At 34.6% G+C, this 19526-nt stretch overlaps 2 protein-coding genes across 2 annotated transcripts in view; both read left to right on the top strand.

The window, feature by feature from the left end:
• LOC135212111 (uncharacterized) overlaps nt 1–18199 on the top strand; it is a 210308-nt gene extending 192109 nt beyond the window's left edge. The window contains exon 8 of the transcript XR_010313820.1: nt 18122–18199. The gene's annotated coding sequence lies outside the window, so the exon portion shown is untranslated. The remainder of the gene's footprint in view (nt 1–18121) is intronic.
• LOC135212113 (frizzled-9-like) overlaps nt 18126–19526 on the top strand; it is a 113808-nt gene continuing 112407 nt past the window's right edge. Inside the window, exon 1 of the mRNA XM_064245509.1 lies at nt 18126–18215. Coding sequence (XP_064101579.1) covers nt 18180–18215 — 36 coding nt within the window. The 5' untranslated portion in view covers nt 18126–18179. The remainder of the gene's footprint in view (nt 18216–19526) is intronic.

The raw sequence follows: 19526 nt of genomic DNA, 5'->3' as shown, positions 1-19526 counted from the left end.
AGACCAAAACCAACGAAACACTCGAGCATGAAAATAAAGAGAACTTTTCATGGAGTACCAATTAACAAATAACAACCTTGATGGGGGAAGTACAACAAAACAAAACTCTAGCCAAGAAGTTGAGGCTCAAATGAACTAAGGAAATACTGAATAAAAATTAATGAACAAATGTTCACCTTAAAGGAGCCACGAGATAAAGACTTGAGTAGCTGATACATATATACATCATATACTGGGTGTTTCAAAATTAGAGCAACCCCCCCCCCCCCCTTCCACAGAACAAATGGAAAGTTATGAAGTTTTATGCTATAGCCTATCTCCAAATACATTATCTTAACTTTCTATTAAGCTATTTTTCATTTTACATTTCTTGTATTTTCAGACTGAGTGACTGAGTTAGATACAGCCATGGGTAACGATGGATTGACTGAATCCAGGCTATAACCTTCAGAGAGGCCAGGGATGCTGGCACATCCTTCATTTCACGTTTCTGGATAGCTGAATACATTAAAAGAGATGAATCCTTTGTTAAAGGAAATTGGAAGAAAAATCCATATGACTGTCATTGCAAAAAGAGTGAGAATCTTGGAAGGCCTGAAGTCCTATCTCAGGAGTCAAAAGACATCATAGCTGAGGCAGTGGGTAGACCAAGAAAGTCTTTATGTAAATTGGTGCTTGAACTAGAAACAAAAAGGGGAAAGAAGAGAAATTATAGTGCTGTGTATCGTGAGTCGAAAAAATCTGGTATCAAGTCATTTCATGTTAACAGCAAGCCCAACATTATTCAGCAACAGAGAGAAGACTGTGCATGGTTTTGTGGCTCATTTCTTAAAGATTGGGATGAAGCTGATTTTCTCCATGTTGCCACATCAGATGAATTCTTCATTTACACAGACTGGAAGCCAAATCATGAAAATGACATAATTTGGGCTGCAAAGTTGGATGATATCAGCAATGACATATGCTATCACCAAGTTGTGAAATTTCCTGAATGTTTGGGAATTTTTCTCTGTTTCACAGCCAAACGGTTAATGTGGATCATCAAAGAAAAAGGACAGTCATGGAATGGCGAGTACTTCAGAGAAACTGTGCTTACTGGTGGAGTATTTCCTTTCCTCAAAGATCTTGAAAATGCGTTATCCGTTGAAGAAGTCACATTTTGAATGATAAGGCACCATGTTTCAAGGCTCTTCAGACACAGGAGCTGCTTCAAAACAGTGTTATCGATTTCTTCTCAAGTGAATTTCTTGGTAGCTCCCCTGACCTTAATGTGTGTGAAAACATTGGTAGTATTTTAAAGGATCGTGTTGAAACTATGATGGTATACCAAGCCTTGATGACCTGCGAAGAGAGGTGACCGAAGTGCTCAGGGAAATGGAGCTTGAGTCTCAGCTTTTTTGCAATTTGCTGAAATCATAACCCTCAAGAATGCAGACTGTGGTACAGGCAGATGGAGGCCACACAAAATATTAGATACTCAGAGATAAATTTAGATAAATACCTGTTCTGAATTACTTTTGTTTTTGTCCATATTAATTTTAGTTTATGCTGTAGAGCGTGGGGGCCCCTCCAATTTCGAAACACCCTGTATATATACATATATATAATATATATATATATATATATATATATATATATATATATATATATATATATATACATAATATATATGTATATATTATATATATATATTATATATATATATATATATATGTGTGTGTGTGTGTGTGTGTGTGTGTGTATGCATACATACTCACACACACACACACATTATATATATATATATATATATATATATATATATATATATATATATATATATATATATATACTATATATATTAATTAGCGATAGCGAATACCACTGGAAAATGATAATCAGAAATCCAAGGACTTTCGTCTTTATTAAGACATTGTCAAGGAACGAATGAAATACAATTGGAGAGAAAGTTATCAGGTAAACAACAAGATCAAGAATACCAGATGGTTAAATGTTAAAAGGGTAAAAATTAAAGAGATAATCCAGGATTACAAACTTAAACATAGATTTAACCCTAACAGAAACTACAAAGTATCCGTATAGTCCCAAAATTTTAGAATGTTAACATTCTAAAATTACCTTATGATGAAAGGTTTTTAGAAATTCCTAGAATTTTAAAGCTTTTTAACATAAATGTTGTTTTCAGTAATACTAATGTCAAGAGTTTAGTAATAAAAAATTCTCCTAAAGATTTTCCAGGCTGCATACATGAGATTCCTTGCAAAAAGTGTGATAAAGTCTATTACGGACAAACCGGTAAATCTCTTTCACAACGTCTCAAACAGCACCAATATTCTGTGAGAACTGGGCAAATATCGAATGCATTATTCGTACATATGAGAGATTTAGATCATCCTATTACTGAGTCAAGCAAGAGCCTTAATCCCATGTAATGACACAGTTAAAAGGAATATCATTGAATCTTGTTTCAAAATCAGTAAAAAAATAAAAAAATGGAAATGTTCTAAATTTAAGTCTTGGTTTATTTAAACTTGATGCCTTCATAATGAAAAAAGTTGTAGATAAATATAAGTAACAAAATCAATATAATCAGTTTTTACATGTTTTGGACTATAACGGATACTTTGTAGTTAAATCAATGTTTAAGTTTGTGACCATGTGAGATGCGATAATCCTGGATTATCTCTTTAATTTTTACCCTTTTAACAATTAAGCATTTGGTATTCTTGATTTTGTTGTTTACCTGATAACTTTCTCTCCAATTGTATTTCATTCGTTCCTTGACAATGTCTTAGTGAAGACGAAAGCGCTTGGATTTCTGACTATCATTTTCCTGTGGTATTCGCTCATTTAATGAAATCACGTGCATCTACTATGATTTTTTAAGCAATATATATATATATATATATATATATATATTATATATATATATATATATATATATATATATATATATATATATATATATATATAGATGATATATATATATATATTTATTTATTTAAAGGGTAAGCCCTTTTTCCAAGCAAACTGTCCAACTTCTAGGAATTTTAACGTAAGAGAAAATCCATTTTTCTCATTTTAATTAAAGCATGGCGGGTATCAATTGCCCTCACCATCAACTCACTGTCTTTGAGGAAATTACTTTAATCCTTTTCCTTGTTCGAGTGATCTGCTGACAGACATTAATTCCAGGCACATACCCAGGAGAAATGCTAATCCTCGTTCCTCAGTAGACAAGTAGGTTGCGTACATGCCTATCAGTCTGGTAGCCCGAGTTCGCTCCGCGCTGCCAGTGCGGAACCATAGGAATTTATTTATGGTGATTAGAAATGCCTTTCTAGATATAATATGGTTTGGATCCCACAATAAGCTGTAGGTCCCGTTGCTAAGTAACCAGTTGGTTCTTAGCTACATAAATAAAAATCTAATCCTTCGGGCCAGCCCTAAGAGAGCTGTTAATCTGCTATGTGTTATGGTTAAACTAAGATATACTTAACTTTGCTCGAAGCAAAGCCAGCTGGGAGGGCGACACAGGATCGACCACGTGTGCGCTGTCATCTTGAATTTAAGCCATGAGGTATCCATGCCTGGGTGGGATGCCCTCTACCACCATGGAAATGCAAGAGTCCTGGTAATCTAGGGAATTTATAAAAGGCCTTGAATCAGCAGGCTAGGCTGGCTCTCAGAATTTGTTGGACACCCGTCAAGGACACCTGCCCTTCCCCTTGCTCTCTTGAACTGCTCCACCTTAAGTATGTGGCTGTGGGCCCAGTATTATTTTGAAGTGCTCCCCCCCCCCCCCCTCCCCTAAAGTATGAGGAAAAACTCTCCTGACACAATTAGGAGTTAGTCAGCTGTGGTTTCTGTGCATCAACTTATGTGCAATACTGACTTTCCCGACTACCTTACAGCACCCCTTGAAGTGGGCTTCTATTGTGTTTTCCTTCAAGAATATACCACATTGCTTCTTCATCGTGTAGTGAGGGAGTATTGTATTTTTTTCCCACTTATGCTAACCAGTCTTATATTAGCTTCTATTGTAATTATAATTAATTAAGTTAAAACCCCAGATTTTACCACTCCAGTGCTTGGGCTTTTGCCCTAAATATACATCCATCCATGCCCGATTTTGCCTAATCACCCCCTTTGGAGCGATCCTTCAGCCTTAATTAATGTACTGTGTTTTTGCCTGATCTCAACGGCAGAGGTTGATGATCTCGCATTATCCAGGTAAGTTGTGTGAATCTTCACTGTAACCCCTTGATTAATGAAGATCCCCTAGGTAAATTCGTATGAATATTTGTAAACAATGAATATTTTCAGTCTCTTGGACCCTTATTGTTTACCTAATTTCGAGATAGGCTCCTTTACGCACATTACTCTCATCCAGAAGTTAGTCACTTAGTACTATAATGGTGCAAAGCCCAAAAGCCCATCTTGAATATTGCACACCGTTTCTCTGGTCTCAGTCCGTCGTAGTTTCCATCCAACTAAGATTTGTCTTTTTAGACAGCAAAGAAATTTACTGAAGGTTTTGCTGGACTTGAATAACTAACCTTGCAAACTTTGAAATCATGACGCATTTGTATAAGTTGCGTAGAACCTGGGTTCTGTAGTCTGTGTACTTGACCAGGGTCTCTCATGTCAATAATCTAGATGTTGTGACGTCAGTGTTAGTAACCATAAATCAGTCAGTCAATCCCTGACATAGACACTTAATGGCATATTTGCCGGGAACTTTTCGTCTTTATCAGTTTTCTTTTAGTGTTTAACCGCTGGATGTCTTTCTCTCTTTTCCCCCCTTTTTTTGTTCAAGATGTCTAGGAGGTTGGTAGGTTAGTAGAGAGAGAGAAAGAGAGAGAAGGGTGCTTAAGGCGTTAAGGGTTAGGTAATGGAAGTTAAGACTGAAAGAGAACGAAGGACTGAAAGAGAGTATTGACCTTTCCTTTCTCTTTCAACTCTTAAGAGTAATTTCCTTTTATATAAGCCACGCCAGATAAACATGTATGATGAGTAAGGTTGAATATAGGAACATGAGTCTCGCCACTCTGGATAAAAGGTGTCAACTAAAGTATTCCGTCCATTGCCCCTCCCTAGAAGGCTGCGGTTGTCATCCCTGCGATCTATGGGTGCTGTGTTCTTTGGAACATGGTCTCTATGTGTCTGGAAGCTCTAGAAGTGACTTGCCGTACGAGTGACTGTGTTGGAGAGAGAGGGTTCTAAACTTTATAGTACCTATAGGTGTAGGAATGAGATAGAAAGGGATTAAAAACGCGTTATTTTTTAGTTTTAAAGGCAAGTACTTTAAATACATTTAGAATTTACTTTTCTCCCCAGTTTTATTCTCCTTTTTTTCTGTCCCTGTTACCAAAAGGTGTGGAACATTTGACACAAAATATGAAGATTGTTATTGATGTTGGTGCTGTAAAACCATATGTGAGAGTTCAACCTTTATGGGTGGATGTTAATTAAATTTGACATTTGTCTGACCAGTTACTTGCTCGCCCCAGATTCTACTGTCTAAGACATAAGATTAACTACCTCTGAATGCTGGTGCCTTCTTTTGGTTCTTTGTGATTTATTTATGCGATTGTTTGTAACTGTTCTTGGGTTTATACTTCTTTCAATGTTTAACTACAATTTGCCTCGCTTAAAAGTGCACTCCAGTTATATATATATATATATATATATATATATATATATATATATATATATATATATATTTATATATATATATATATATATATATATATATATATATATTAGTTTTCCTTTTTATGTTATTAGATATGCGTGCGGATATTATGTAGCGATATTTCATATAGTACCTAGGTATTTTTCACGATACGTACATTAACTCGGGCAAAACCTATAGAAAACAGTTAAGGCTAGGACTTTAATTAAATTGAACAGCTTAAATAAATTTTTTTAATTTAAAATATGACATAGGTTAGGTTAAGTCAGTAATGAGGTGGCCTCCTCCATTGTAGCAACACCGTTTAATTTGCCGTTTCATATATTGCCAAAAAGGGAATTGGCATTCCACAGAATACCAAGGGCATGTCACGAATGTTTTATTTTGTATGCTTAACGGTTTAATTCACTGATACCCTACTGAATCCTCGTATATTTTAAATAGCGCCTCAGTTCCACACAATGCCGGTGACATAAGACTTAAGTAAATAAGTATGTAGGAGTATGAGTGCTCTGTGCGTGTGTGTGTGTGTGTGTGTGTGTGTGTAAGTCAGTTCCAGGCAGCCACGATGCAATTTTTTAATGATTATTTATTCTTGTTCTTCGAGCATCAGCCAAAATCATGTGCCTACGGGCTTACAGCCTTTAATGCTTTTCTTTAGAAGTATATCTTTCTTTGCCACTGGACAAGTTATTTACTGTCAGACCTACATTGTTGAACGAGAAAGCGTTCAGTGAAAGCTTGTTTGATACTGAAAGCATATGGGCTGAATATGAATGTTGAAATACCATCCCTTTTTGGTCTCGTTGGGGGTTAGCGTCGTCAGTGCACCATACGTGGTGCACAGTGGGCATTACTAAAGGACATTGCAGTGTCGTTTCTGCCTCTACCTGCACCCACTTTTTTTTTAGCCTTTTATTGTACCTCCATTCTTGCTGCCTTTCTTCCATCTCGCTGTCCAACCACTCCAACTTCATTCCTTCAGTGGCAAGGATGGTGAAAGTCTGTGTACAGAACAACATTTCTTAAATAGACTCTGTGCATATTTGTGTAGGATGTTCACTCACTTCAAACGCCGTACATTCGACGGTTACGTTGGCACACACGTGCTGTCATTTTACATAAGGGAAGGAATCTGAGCACACTAAGGGATTCTTTATCACTTCTGGAGGTAAACTGCAGCCAAGAAAATGCCTTGTCTGCTATTCTGTCAAAAATGAGGACTTAATCTCATTCTCTTTTTTATGTCTGCGTCATCATTTCGTTTGGAATACTTCCTTTTTTAGGTTGTTTTAGTTCAACCCTTTTCCTCATCTTTGCTCTCAGTCTCACGTTCTTGTTAGAGGGTCTGTCTCAAAACCTTTTCTCTAGAAGAGCCAATTGTAGCGTCTTGGATTCGATTAGAATATAAAATTTAGGCCAAAGGCCAAGCGCTTGGAATGACGAGGTCATTCAGCGCTAAATATAATGTTAAATCAGTTGTTAGAAGAGGGCGGAAAGAAGATGGAAGACCCAGAATATGAACGGAGTTATAGTAAAAGGAGTGAAAGAGGTTACAACCTGGGGCCAAAGGCACACTGAACGCACTACGAGGGACTTTGGCTTCTTCGTCGTCAAGAAGACTTTCTTAGTTTCTTAAATATTCAAAAAAAATAATATCACCAGTGAATATCAGAACGCTACATTTGCATATTATTTAATGAAGGCTTTAATCAGACAGTTGAAGGTCCAAGCACCTTTACTTTAGTTTTTCTAACATTGTGTTGTTTATGTTATTGTGTGTAGATTTTATTTTATTTATTTTCATCCATTTTTTGGTTTTCTTCACTTTGTTTATTAGTTTTTTCTTATGGATTTCCTATTGTGCGGAAGGTTGTTCGTCCAAGCAGTGGAATTTTGAGGTTACTCCACATGAATGTTTCTTCATTCACAGTGTAATAGTAATAACAGACCCCTTGACTCGGCCTCCTGATCCTTAAATTCAGATTCCAAGAAACTCTTCTCCTCTCATCGTGGATTTCCTTAACCTCTTGATTTTATTTCGTTCGACTCTCAGTAACTCATTCACAAAGATACCACAGTGTAATCTATCGTATCTTTGCTCATTAACTTTGTATCTTAACTATTTCAGTTCTCTTAACCTTTAGCATCCTGTATGCTCTTTTCCATTAGTTTCTCTCTCTCTCTCTCTCTCTCTCTCTCTCTCTCTCTCTCTCTCTCTCTCTCTCTCTCTCTCTCTCTCTCTCTCTGTGTCTTTCGAAAGAACAGAAAATAATTGTAGGATTTTAAGCCAAGATTGATTCGCTCATAAAAAGACAAGACCAACTGAATCAAGCATGACTTGTTTTCTAAGGAGAAATGAGGAGAAATGTAATAGAGGAAAGGAAATTTTATTTAGATTTGGAAGGATTTGTCAGAGATTGTAGGTTATATTCTAAAATTAAATTGTCATTAGATTATACATTACAATGATTTGAGATGATCAAGGGTTTGAGGTTTGAGGTCGGACTTCTTATGTATATGTGTTCATTATAAGAATTTTGGAAAATGGAATATGAGAGAGAGAGAGAGAGAGAGAGAGAGAGAGAAGAGAGATATATTCACTTATCAAAAACCCACTTCACCGTCAAAATTTTCATTCATTCTTATGGAATACAGACAAGGCGGAGAGAGAGAGAGAGAGAGAGAGAGAGAGAGAGAGAGAGAGAGAGAGAGATGGAATTATCAAAAGTCAACTTCATCATCAACATTGTCATCCTATGGAATACAGACAAAGCGGGTAGAGAGAGAGAGAGAGAGAGAGAGAGAGAGAGAGAGAGAGGTAACTGATGATCGGTTTCTCCTAGGTAGGGTGAGAATTACCTCATCGAGACCCTTTAATTTATTTATAATGGCTTACACACAAAATTACTATTACGTTTCCTTTTTTTCCTATATCCCTGCACTGTTCGAGATAAAACTAAAATCAATCTAGTACAAGGCGACTTTACCTTTGGGAAATAATTCCCAGCGCATATGAGGTGTTCACATAAGGGCCTAAGGAAAAGTATGGTTTCGTTGACGAATGACATAACTGCGTAGGTCATTTCGAGCGGAGATAATCTGTCCTTCACTATTACATCTAGTACATACTACATGCCAGGGCTAAGAAGTAGACACCGTTATGGTAGTAAGCATTGGTGGCATATATATATGTGTGTAGTATATATATATTATATATATATATATAGATATATATATATATATATATATATATATATATATATATATATATATATATATATATATATATGGATGTGTGTGTGTTTGTGTGTAATATGTACGTATATATATATATATATATATATATATCTACACATACATACCTACATACATATATGTTTGTGTGTGTCTGTAATAATAATATTTTATCATCATGTACATAGCTTCTGGTATCGTTGCGTGTACCAAATAGAAAAATGACAAATAGTTTATCGCCGACGTCATCATGAACACAATGTTATTATCATCACGGTAATAATAATAATAATAATAATAATAATTTTAAAGTTGTACACTTTACCTTTATCACATTTATTCTTTGTTATTTGTCTTTTAAATGTTCTTTACCACAAAATTTTTCCGTGCCTGTCTCCTTTTCTTCAGTATGTTTCTACTTTATATATTAGTCTTATCTTGTTATAATAAAACGTGGAAAAGGGTTCGTATCTCATTCCATCGCAACGCACGATAATAATCACAGTATTTCAGAGACTGAAAGAGCCAAATTGATTCAAAAGAATAAGTGAATAAAATTATCATATCAAAATAATCAGATTTTGGACGTCGAAAACTGGCAACTTAGCATATCACACACAATCACACGCTTTTAGTAGTTCAATTGTTGCTCGATTTCAGGTTCTGATTTTGTGTTGTTTCGATATAAAGAGAGAGAGAGAGAGAGAGAGGAGAGAGAGAGAGCCCACAATCACGCTTTTTATCTTGCAACTGTTGCTGGATTTCAGTTTACTTATTTTGTGTTGTGTCATGCTACAAGGGAGAGAGAGAGAGAGAGAGAGAGAGAGAGAGAGAGAGAGAGAGAGAGAGAGACCATAACCTCAATAAGATAATAATCATAAAAGAGAGGAAGAGAGGATGTCATAAGTTCACTTAAATTGATAATGATCGTAAAGCTCATACGAGACACCCATCTTTGTTCGACCATGAATCTCTCTCTCTCTCTCTCTCTCTCTCTCTTTGCGAAATTAGTTTCAAAGATGCATTTTGATAACTTTGTAAATACATATAAAATAGCCCTGCTTGCATAGAAGCTTTACTGTGCATGTTTATTAAATGTTATGCCATTAGAGTTCACATTAACTTTCGTTATTATATCTCAGCACTTTCTTTGCATTACACCTTATCCTCTAGGTCATTACACTATATCGTGCAAATATCGTTCTGTATGGATTTGTCGCCTCCTTTTGTGGTTTGTTTGTTTATATATTTATTATTAGATTTTCTTGTGTTTATTTATGAAGGCTCCACTGATATATTTGTTTTAATTTCTCATTAGATGTAACTTTTCAAAAGACGATTCGTATCTATATAACAGATATTCATCCATCTACTTATTACTTGATTGCTGAATCCATTCGTTCATGCACGTATTTATTCATATATATATTTTTTTTTCTTTTTTTTTTATTGCGATGCCGTTAATGGCGAAGACTCGCTAAACTCGAGCGATTTAGGAGTCCTGGATTGAAGGAATTCCAGGACATTAAATCTTCCGCCTGGTATCGGTAACTAACCGTTCCCCCATCCCAGATTACAAAGGCAGGAGAGACAAGGAACTGCTCTCATTTCTTCTTCCTCTCTCTCTCTATCCTGCTCTCTCTCGTATATATATATATTATACTATATTATATATATATTATATTTATTATTATTAATAATTATAATTATTATTATTTATAGTATTATTAAATTGTTACTAATCGAGGAACATTTTTCCTCTCTCATTACAATGTTAAGAATAGATCATTGGTTTTCCATTATTTTAATGTATTTTGAACAAACCGATCGATAGATTATTGGCCAAAGGAGGGCAAAAGTATAATTCGATTGTGACCAAAGTTATGGTAACAACAAGAAAAATCTTCACGGTAAGCCTCAAAAAAGTTTAATGTGCGATGTTGAGAAACTCTTGCAAAATAAATATGCATGATCACAAAAACATCATACGTTAAAATTTAACACACATCCAAAATCGAACTCTATAAATTAGCGTCTATGGTCCATAGACTTATTTGTAACGGCCACTTGAACTGACTAAATGATTCTAAGTCAAACTGGTTAGATCGGGTTGTAGAAAACAGTTGGTCCACATTTTTTTATGCACTGGATTATGTGTGAAGTCTCTTTTCGTTGGTTATAAAAATTTATAGAATGGTATTTTTTTCCCCAAAAAAATCTCAGACTACATCCTAATTCACTCGCTAGCGTTGATTAGAGCGGTGGAACAACTAGTTTTTTCCAGTAAGAAATATGGTCACCGTAAATTAGAAAGATTATTTTTTAAAAAATAATTATCATGAATTGGTTTTTCCGATATTAGAATTGACGCTTTCAAATGGTCAAAATACGAAACACTCCCAATTGGCTTGGACTTAAAAGCCTTCAAATCTTGCTATTAGATGGTTGTTTTGGTTAGTGGACATTGATTTATATAATTCATCACGTTCCCAAACTTTTCGATATTTCAGTTATTAATACATACATTAATATTATATATTATAATATATAATATAATAATTTATTATATAGTTATATATATAATAAAAGGCATATCACAATTTCCGTGATTCTTCATTTTATACATATATCGAGGCTTTACAATGTCTCTTTAATATCTAATTCGCTCTACCTCGGAATTAAATATTTTCATTTTCATATTGCTTAACCGAAGCGGGAAATTTTTTCTCGATAATAGACTTGGCCTGGACCAGGGGCAACCAAACCTGGATCCTTTCGAAGAGCCAGGTATAAAGTTTCACTGACGTTCTGGATTTGGAAAGGAATCCATGGGTTCGCGCCCTGGTTCCAGGCAAGTCTTATTATTTCGAGAAAAATTCCCTGTTCGGTTAAGCATATGATTGAAAATATTATTAATTCCGAGGTTAGAACGAAAATTAGATATTAAAGGGACATTGTAGATCGATATATATATATATATAATATATATTATATACAATTTAGTTAATATATTTTTATTATTTTTATTATTAATATTATAATATATTATAGTATATTATATATGTGTGTGTTGTTGTTGTGTGGGTGGTGTGGTTGTGTGTGTGGGTGGGTCCCTTGCGTTTAGACTTTTACATCAATAACTCGGGGAGAGTTTTAAACATCCAAAAACTGATATTGTTGCAATTTTACACTTAACAAAACACGGCAATTGTTTTTACTCAGTTTACTCAAGTGGTAAGTTGTTCTAGTTTTCTTCAAACCAGTCCTCTAATCTTACACTTTCTTAGATTACATTACGTATAACAACAAAAAGATGCAATTCACTTTCTTAAGAGTCGGGTACTGTATGCAAATGCAAAACATAACATAGCACAGTTTAGTAGTATTGTCGAGCCTTTTATGTAACGGCTCATCCTTAATAGAACTCGGCGCCCTGAAAAATACAGATTTCTGATTCTTTGAATGAACAGAATATAATTTAGAAAGTAGGCCAAAGACCAAGCGCTGGGACCTATGAGGTCATTCGGCGCTGAAAGAGAAATCGACAGTATGAAGGTTTGAAAGGTGAAACAGGAGGAAAACCTTAAAAATTAAAAAGCAGTTGCACTTATAGAACAAGTTTAGTTAAGAGGATGGGAAACGGTCAGATGGAAAGGGAGGAGGATACGAATGGAAGGTTGCAGGTTAAAGAAATGAATGAAAGAGGTTGAGGTTTAGGTGGGTCCGAAGGCACGGTTGCAAAGGAACCCTTAGAAAGTTAATGCTACAAGTGCAACACAGTGAGGGTTTACTGGCGGGGCAACTACCCCTTTGACGGGGGTTGATTCGTTTGATGACAAGTGATGGTTGGATGAGAAGACGGAAAGACCTTTTTCAAAGAGTCTGGTTTCTGGTCAAGTACTTGGAAGTACTATTGCCTAAAACATCCGCCAGACTTACGTAGGTAGTCGGATGGGAGCGGCAACGGGTTATATTGTAGGTTTTGAGAATGGCACTGAAAAATAACTTCGGGAATGGAATAATACGAGAAGAATACGATTTCTTTAGGATGATAATAAAACCAGGTACAAATGCAAGAGCACCTGGCATTCATTCATTCGATGCCATTTTGTAAGATTTGGTGACAGTTTTCTGTCTTGTTTTACGATTCATTTGCTACCTTGGTTTATGATACAGGTTCAAGACAAATATTGACACTTTTTTTTTTTTCCCAATGGTGTAAGTTTACCTTTAATAACCCACTTGAATTAGATATAAACGGTACTTGTAAGAAATAAAAATCTCTCTCTCTCTCTCTTTATCTCTTTTTACTATTCTTTGAAATTCCAAATTTATCACTCTCTCGAAATCAAATCTCTCTCTCTCTCTCTTTATCTCTCTCTCTCTCGCGTCTCTTCTCTCTCTCTCTCTCTCTCTCTGTATATTATTATATTATTATTTTATAATAATATTTTATAAAATTTAAAAATAATTATTTATATTTATATATATAAAATATTGGGGGGGGGAAAATAAGGTTATTTTAAAATAAAAAATTATAATATAAAAATTATTATTATTTAAAAAATAAATTATTTAAAAAAAATTATATAAAAAAAAAATTATATCGTGGGTATATATATATATATATATATATATATATATATATAAAAATATATAATTATATATATAGGTTTCAGAGCTATATTTGCAATTATATATATTTTTTTCCTTTTAGCTTCTTCTCAAACTCCCTCAACTCTTTTTATTTATCTTCTTTCATTCCATTACCATATAGCATTCCTTTAATTGTCCCCTTTCATATGACGTCATTTTTTTCTTTTTCTGTTTTTTCCTTTTCTTTTTTTCCCGTGAGCCTCTCTCGGGCAGTCTCTGCCTGTTTCTAAACCCAACCATCCCCCTGTCATGGCAAATAGTCACAGATAGTCCTGGTTTACTAACTGAAACTAACTCTTTCCCTCAACTAAGAACGATCCTTATTATCGGTGCTCAATAAGGGCCATTATCCCTCTTCCTTCTCATGTTTCTAGGCCTTTTTTTAGTTCACAAGGTGTCAGATGACGCTGGGGCTACGTGTAGTAGAACTTGTGACGAGAATCTCGCCCAAATTCGTCATTCCCTATTTCGTTTTGCTGCGCGATGCCTGGGAAGTGGCGTCTGCATTACGCTACAAAGTTTGCGCGGTTTTTGTCTCAATTTATTTAGTCTGAAAATCTGGCCCACCTTGGCTTTGACTCGTAATAATCGTTTACTTTTTTCTTCAGACTTAAAGCGAGCGACGTTCGTGATGATGAGAAAAGGATTTGAACGAAGAAATACGAGAATATTGCGTGTCACGGTGGTTGGCGTCACCTTTTGTCCTACCGGCCCTCAGCAGACGAAGCTCGTTCGTCGAGATTTGGAGATGTTTGACTTCTATTCGTAGGGTGCTTATGATTATAACATCGATTTTCTCCATGAAGATGTAAGTCTCAGGTGGAAAAATTGGTCAACTTTCCTTTTTATGATATGAAGACTCGATACCGACACGTACGAGAACGTTCTGATGTAAAATAGACGAATGAAAGAGGGTTATCGCCAGCGCTCCCGAACAAACGCAGTTGAACGCTGAGCCAAAACTTAAGGAATATTAAACCCAATCTGCTGTTAGGCGACCCCAACTCGGCGCATCTTTCAAAACCGGGTGAACTTGAGACGGGTTTTATTCCCGCCTCTTTGTCGGTGTAGAAATGTACACGCGAAATGTACATACGCCTTTGTTGGTATTAAACTATCCTGGCTAATCTAGAGACGTGCGCACAGCGCTAAAATAATCCCGCTGACTCGATCTTTTTTTTTTTCTTCTCCTCCCAAACTCGAAGTCCCTGCCCTGCTGTCGTGCTCCTCGCCGCCGACAAGTCTCAAGAATAATTCGACTCTCACTTTTGACGTTCGGCATTCGTCCTTGTATTTGCACCATCTTCTTACTAGATTTATTTACTTTCTTTTGATTTTAATGAACTGATAGGAATCATTTACCTTTTTCAACACTAAGCAGTTGTCCACAATAAGGGTGGCTCCGACGACACTCAGCAGTTACTACCTTACTCACACTTAGTTGTTGAATCATGAACGAATCTTTTTGCATAAGAATTCCATAACGTTAGCCACTTCATACTCCCTCAAAGAAGACTCATTAGCAACGCATCAAATACGCTTCGCACTCTACCTCTACCTACCCCCTACATAACTTGATGCTTCCTGAATATTGTGGCCCTTCCTTTCGAATAAGCTCCTTTCATCTTTCTATCTAACCCTGACCAGGTCTTCCTCTGCTTCCTAATATTTCCAAATCATACCAACATTTTTGCCAACCTGTTGCCCATCATTCCCACGTGACAAAACCAAGCATGCTTTCAAACTTCTCATTAAACTGTATCATTTCACAATCTCGACCTCCTGACCCTATTCCTTATTTTACCAAGATTGTCCTTCTTGTTTACACACTCAGTCAAAAGCCATCTATAAACTTCTCCCTCACTTAGTAATGCTTTACACTGTAAGTATAGCAGTTTCTTTCATCACATTTACCTTTATACTTTATATATGTATATGTATATATATATATATATATATATATATATATGTATATATATATATATATATATATATATATATATATATATATATATGTATATATATATATATATATATATATATATATATATATATATATATATATATATTCCTCACACCTCTTCTTTGGAACATTCAACTCATCCGGACATCCCTTACAATTTACAAACCCCAGCCAGCCAGTCAATCACATTATCACAGGCATCCACAGCATCTCACTTGTTGTGGAAAAGCTTGGCTTTTCATTTTTACAAGAAAAATGACTGAATAACTTAGGTTGTGTAGATGATATTTTAATTAACACCTTTAAGATTTAGCACCTCAATTACTTGAAAATGACCCTCTTATAAAATTCTGCGCCTAGTTTCATTGTAGAGCTTTCTCGGGTTTGGACCTTCCCTTTTCCTGATGTCCTTCCTGGTCGCCAGAAAACGAAGAGGAACTGGAATATCCCGGAGTACAAAGGCAAAAACCTCCGGATATGCCCGAACGGCAATAGAGAATACCCCAGGAACTACTTCTTTAGTGTCATAGGACTATATTAAGACGACCATTTCCCATTCTCCTCCATATATCGCCGCTGATTCGATAAATAAACGCCACGTCTCTTGCATTTCCTTTATTGCAATTTATACAAAAGAGGGACCACTCCCATAGTATTATTATTGAATCTGAGCAAAAAAAAAAAAAAAAAAAAAGACCCAGTAACACGTCAAATGCTTCTTAATGTTTGATGCTCTTATTATTACTTGTTGCTGCTTGAGCAAATAGTCGTATCCCTTATCTGAGTGTTACAAGGCAGTAAGTAGTCACTAGCGCCTTCATATTTTTGACTGCTGGATAATCAGGGATTATCCCCTCTGTAGAAAACGTCCATGACAATATCCACTTCATATGGTTTCACATGAAGCTCTTCAACTCTTTGTCGAACTCCCCTACACACACTGCTTCATAATTATTTTTGGAAAACTCTTGTTTGTCTAGAGTGCAAGCTACACTTTGTAAAACGTGCAACAGCTATTGATAACCAACAGGTAATATGTATATGATTTGATATCATTGTGGATTTCTGTACGCCAATATTATTCTTACTAATATAGCAGCTGTCCAAAGTTCATTTATTCCTCGACCTTTCGGCAGTATTTTATACCATTTATTATTATTATTATTATTATTATTATTATTATTATTATTATTATTATTATTATTATTATTATTATTATTATTATTATTATTATTATATCTGCAACCTGCAAGAAATTCCCCCTGAAAAATTAAACCTCTCGACTGAGCAGAACTTTTCTCCGTTTCTGAAAAATTCATAATAAATTCCGCTCCATTAAAATGAACGACTGCTTTCTCCGAAAAAGGCAAATCTTCAGAGTGAACACATCCACGAAACCACCGGCATTCTGAGGAAGAGGAGGCGATACGAGCAGAATGAGCGCGCATGAGCCCTTGCATATTAATGCTGCGGTATCTCTGAACCTCAGTTATTGCGAACAACGCTAGACTTATATACTTCTTTATTCCTGGCGTCTTTGAATGCGCGAGAAAGATAAAGGTTTATAATAATGATAGTTAGACTACGATGATTTATGATAAATATCGATTTTGTATTTATTTCATATGTATTTGTATGATTGTTAAGTGCACCCATGTTTAATTCATGTGTATTTACTTGTCAAATATTTATTCCTTATATCTTAGATTTTTATAATAATTCCAACATACTGACACTGTGGTTATATATATATATATATATATATATATATAATATATATATCTATATATATATATATATATATATATATATATATATGTAGTATGTATGTATTTTACGCACTTACATATTTGTCTTCTTTCACGAATAAATAGGTAGGATTTACCATAGAAATTAAGTACTTATGCTCAGACTATATAATTAACACCTTATAAGTATTCATAATATATATATAGCTATATATATATATATATATATATATATATATATATATATATATATTATATATATATATATAGTTTTACATTAGTTCAATTGCATTATAAGCAAATAAAATTAGAAACAAGTCCACGTACACAATCATCCGTAATGCGAGCAGTGAAATCTTACAATTCCGTATTAAGCTGGAATATTCCATTTCATCCTTTGATTTTTGACGTCAGCCAGGTTAAACTAAGAATATTCCTATGACGTCACGAAGGGGTCATTCATTTCACAATGTGTTTCTTTTTTTAACTTCGCCTATGTTGTTAAAATAATCAACATTTTTGTGTAACTTTACTAACCTAGGCACACGAACATGAATTCAGTTCACGTGACCTACTGAATCAACTTGGGTCACTTCAATATATCACTTTTCAGTAAGAACACATTTTACTTGAAATGCCTCCACAAGTACCTGTGCTGGACTTCGAAATCCCGATGGCAATACTGAAACTATGCATTCGTAACTAAAATGCGTTGTATCACCAAACACAACGATCTACAAATACTGCATGCATGTATGTATATATACTTGTATGATATATTATACTATATGCTTATCAAAATACTTTTTCCTCTCATAGGCCTAGTGTATGCTTCAGTACCACCGGAAATGCAACTATCAGCTAGGCGAGTTTCCATATGTCGTCAATTAATACATGCAGCCTTGTTCTTCAGGTTAGTTTTCTGTGGTAAAATAAAGTTTGTTATAATATATTTTTTGGAGTTCTATAAAAGAGGTTTTAAGTAAGATAAACAGAAGTAAAATTACTTTTGTTTTAGTTTATTCTGCTTTAAAGGTGCTGTTGAACTACCGTGTGATATTGTGTGTCACAACGAGAATGGTGATTCGATAAAATGCAATTTACTCCATAACGCTAGCTGTGGAAAAAGATATATATATATATATATATATATATATATATATATATATATATATATATATATATATATATGTATCAATGTGTGCAGTCATGTTTATACTATATATGAATGTTCTGTATCAGTATACATACATACAGTCTTTAACTTTTACCCTTTTGACAGTTAACCATCTGGTATTTTTGATCTTGTTTACCTGATAACTTTCTCTCCAATTGTATTTCTTTCGTTCCTTGACAATGTCTAAGTAAAGACGAAAGCGCTGGGATTTCTGACTATCATTTTCCTGCGGTATCCGCTTATTTATTAACTTATTATACATACATAAATGTAATATCCATATGTATACGTATATTAGTTACATATTTACATATCAATACTGCATAGCAAAAGTGCGTATGTATATATATATATATATATATATATATATATATGTATATATATATATATATATATATATATATATATATATATATATATATATATATATATAGCTATATAATTAGCCAATCATTCACATTATGCTGTAATTTTAAGGATTTAGACAAATATTTGTAAAAAGCGTAAGTGCACCTTTGAATGCTCTCTCTCTCTCTCTCTCTCTCTCTCTCTCTCTCTCTCTCTCTCTCTCTCTCTCTCTCAGCCGAATCGTTTACATTAGAATTCCGAGAAACCTAATGAATCAAATACATCTGCAACATGTCGGAAGACGTCTGGTGACGGGTATAACAAGATGAGTAACATTATTTTACTGGTGAACCTTATAGACTTCTGTTGATACAAATCGCCTTCCTGTTTACGTCAGAGAGAGAGAAGAGAAGAGAGAGAGAGAGAGAGAGAGAGAGAGAGAGAGAGAGAGAGAGAATGTGCCATTGTTTTCAACAACTGTATACGATTCTTCGGCTTTAAATGTATTCCTTTTAGGATAGAATTATTTCTAGTGATTATATATATATATATATATATATATATATATATATATATAATATATATATATATATATATATATATATATATATATATATATGTATATATATGTATATATATGTTGTTACAACTCCTTACTTTGTTGGGGCGAGAGACAGTTGCCTCTTCAAACAGAGGACA

Source organism: Macrobrachium nipponense, chromosome 40 (genome assembly GCF_015104395.2).
Source record: "Macrobrachium nipponense isolate FS-2020 chromosome 40, ASM1510439v2, whole genome shotgun sequence".
NCBI lineage: Eukaryota > Metazoa > Arthropoda > Malacostraca > Decapoda > Palaemonidae > Macrobrachium > Macrobrachium nipponense.
This window is presented reverse-complemented; position numbering and strand designations above follow the sequence as displayed.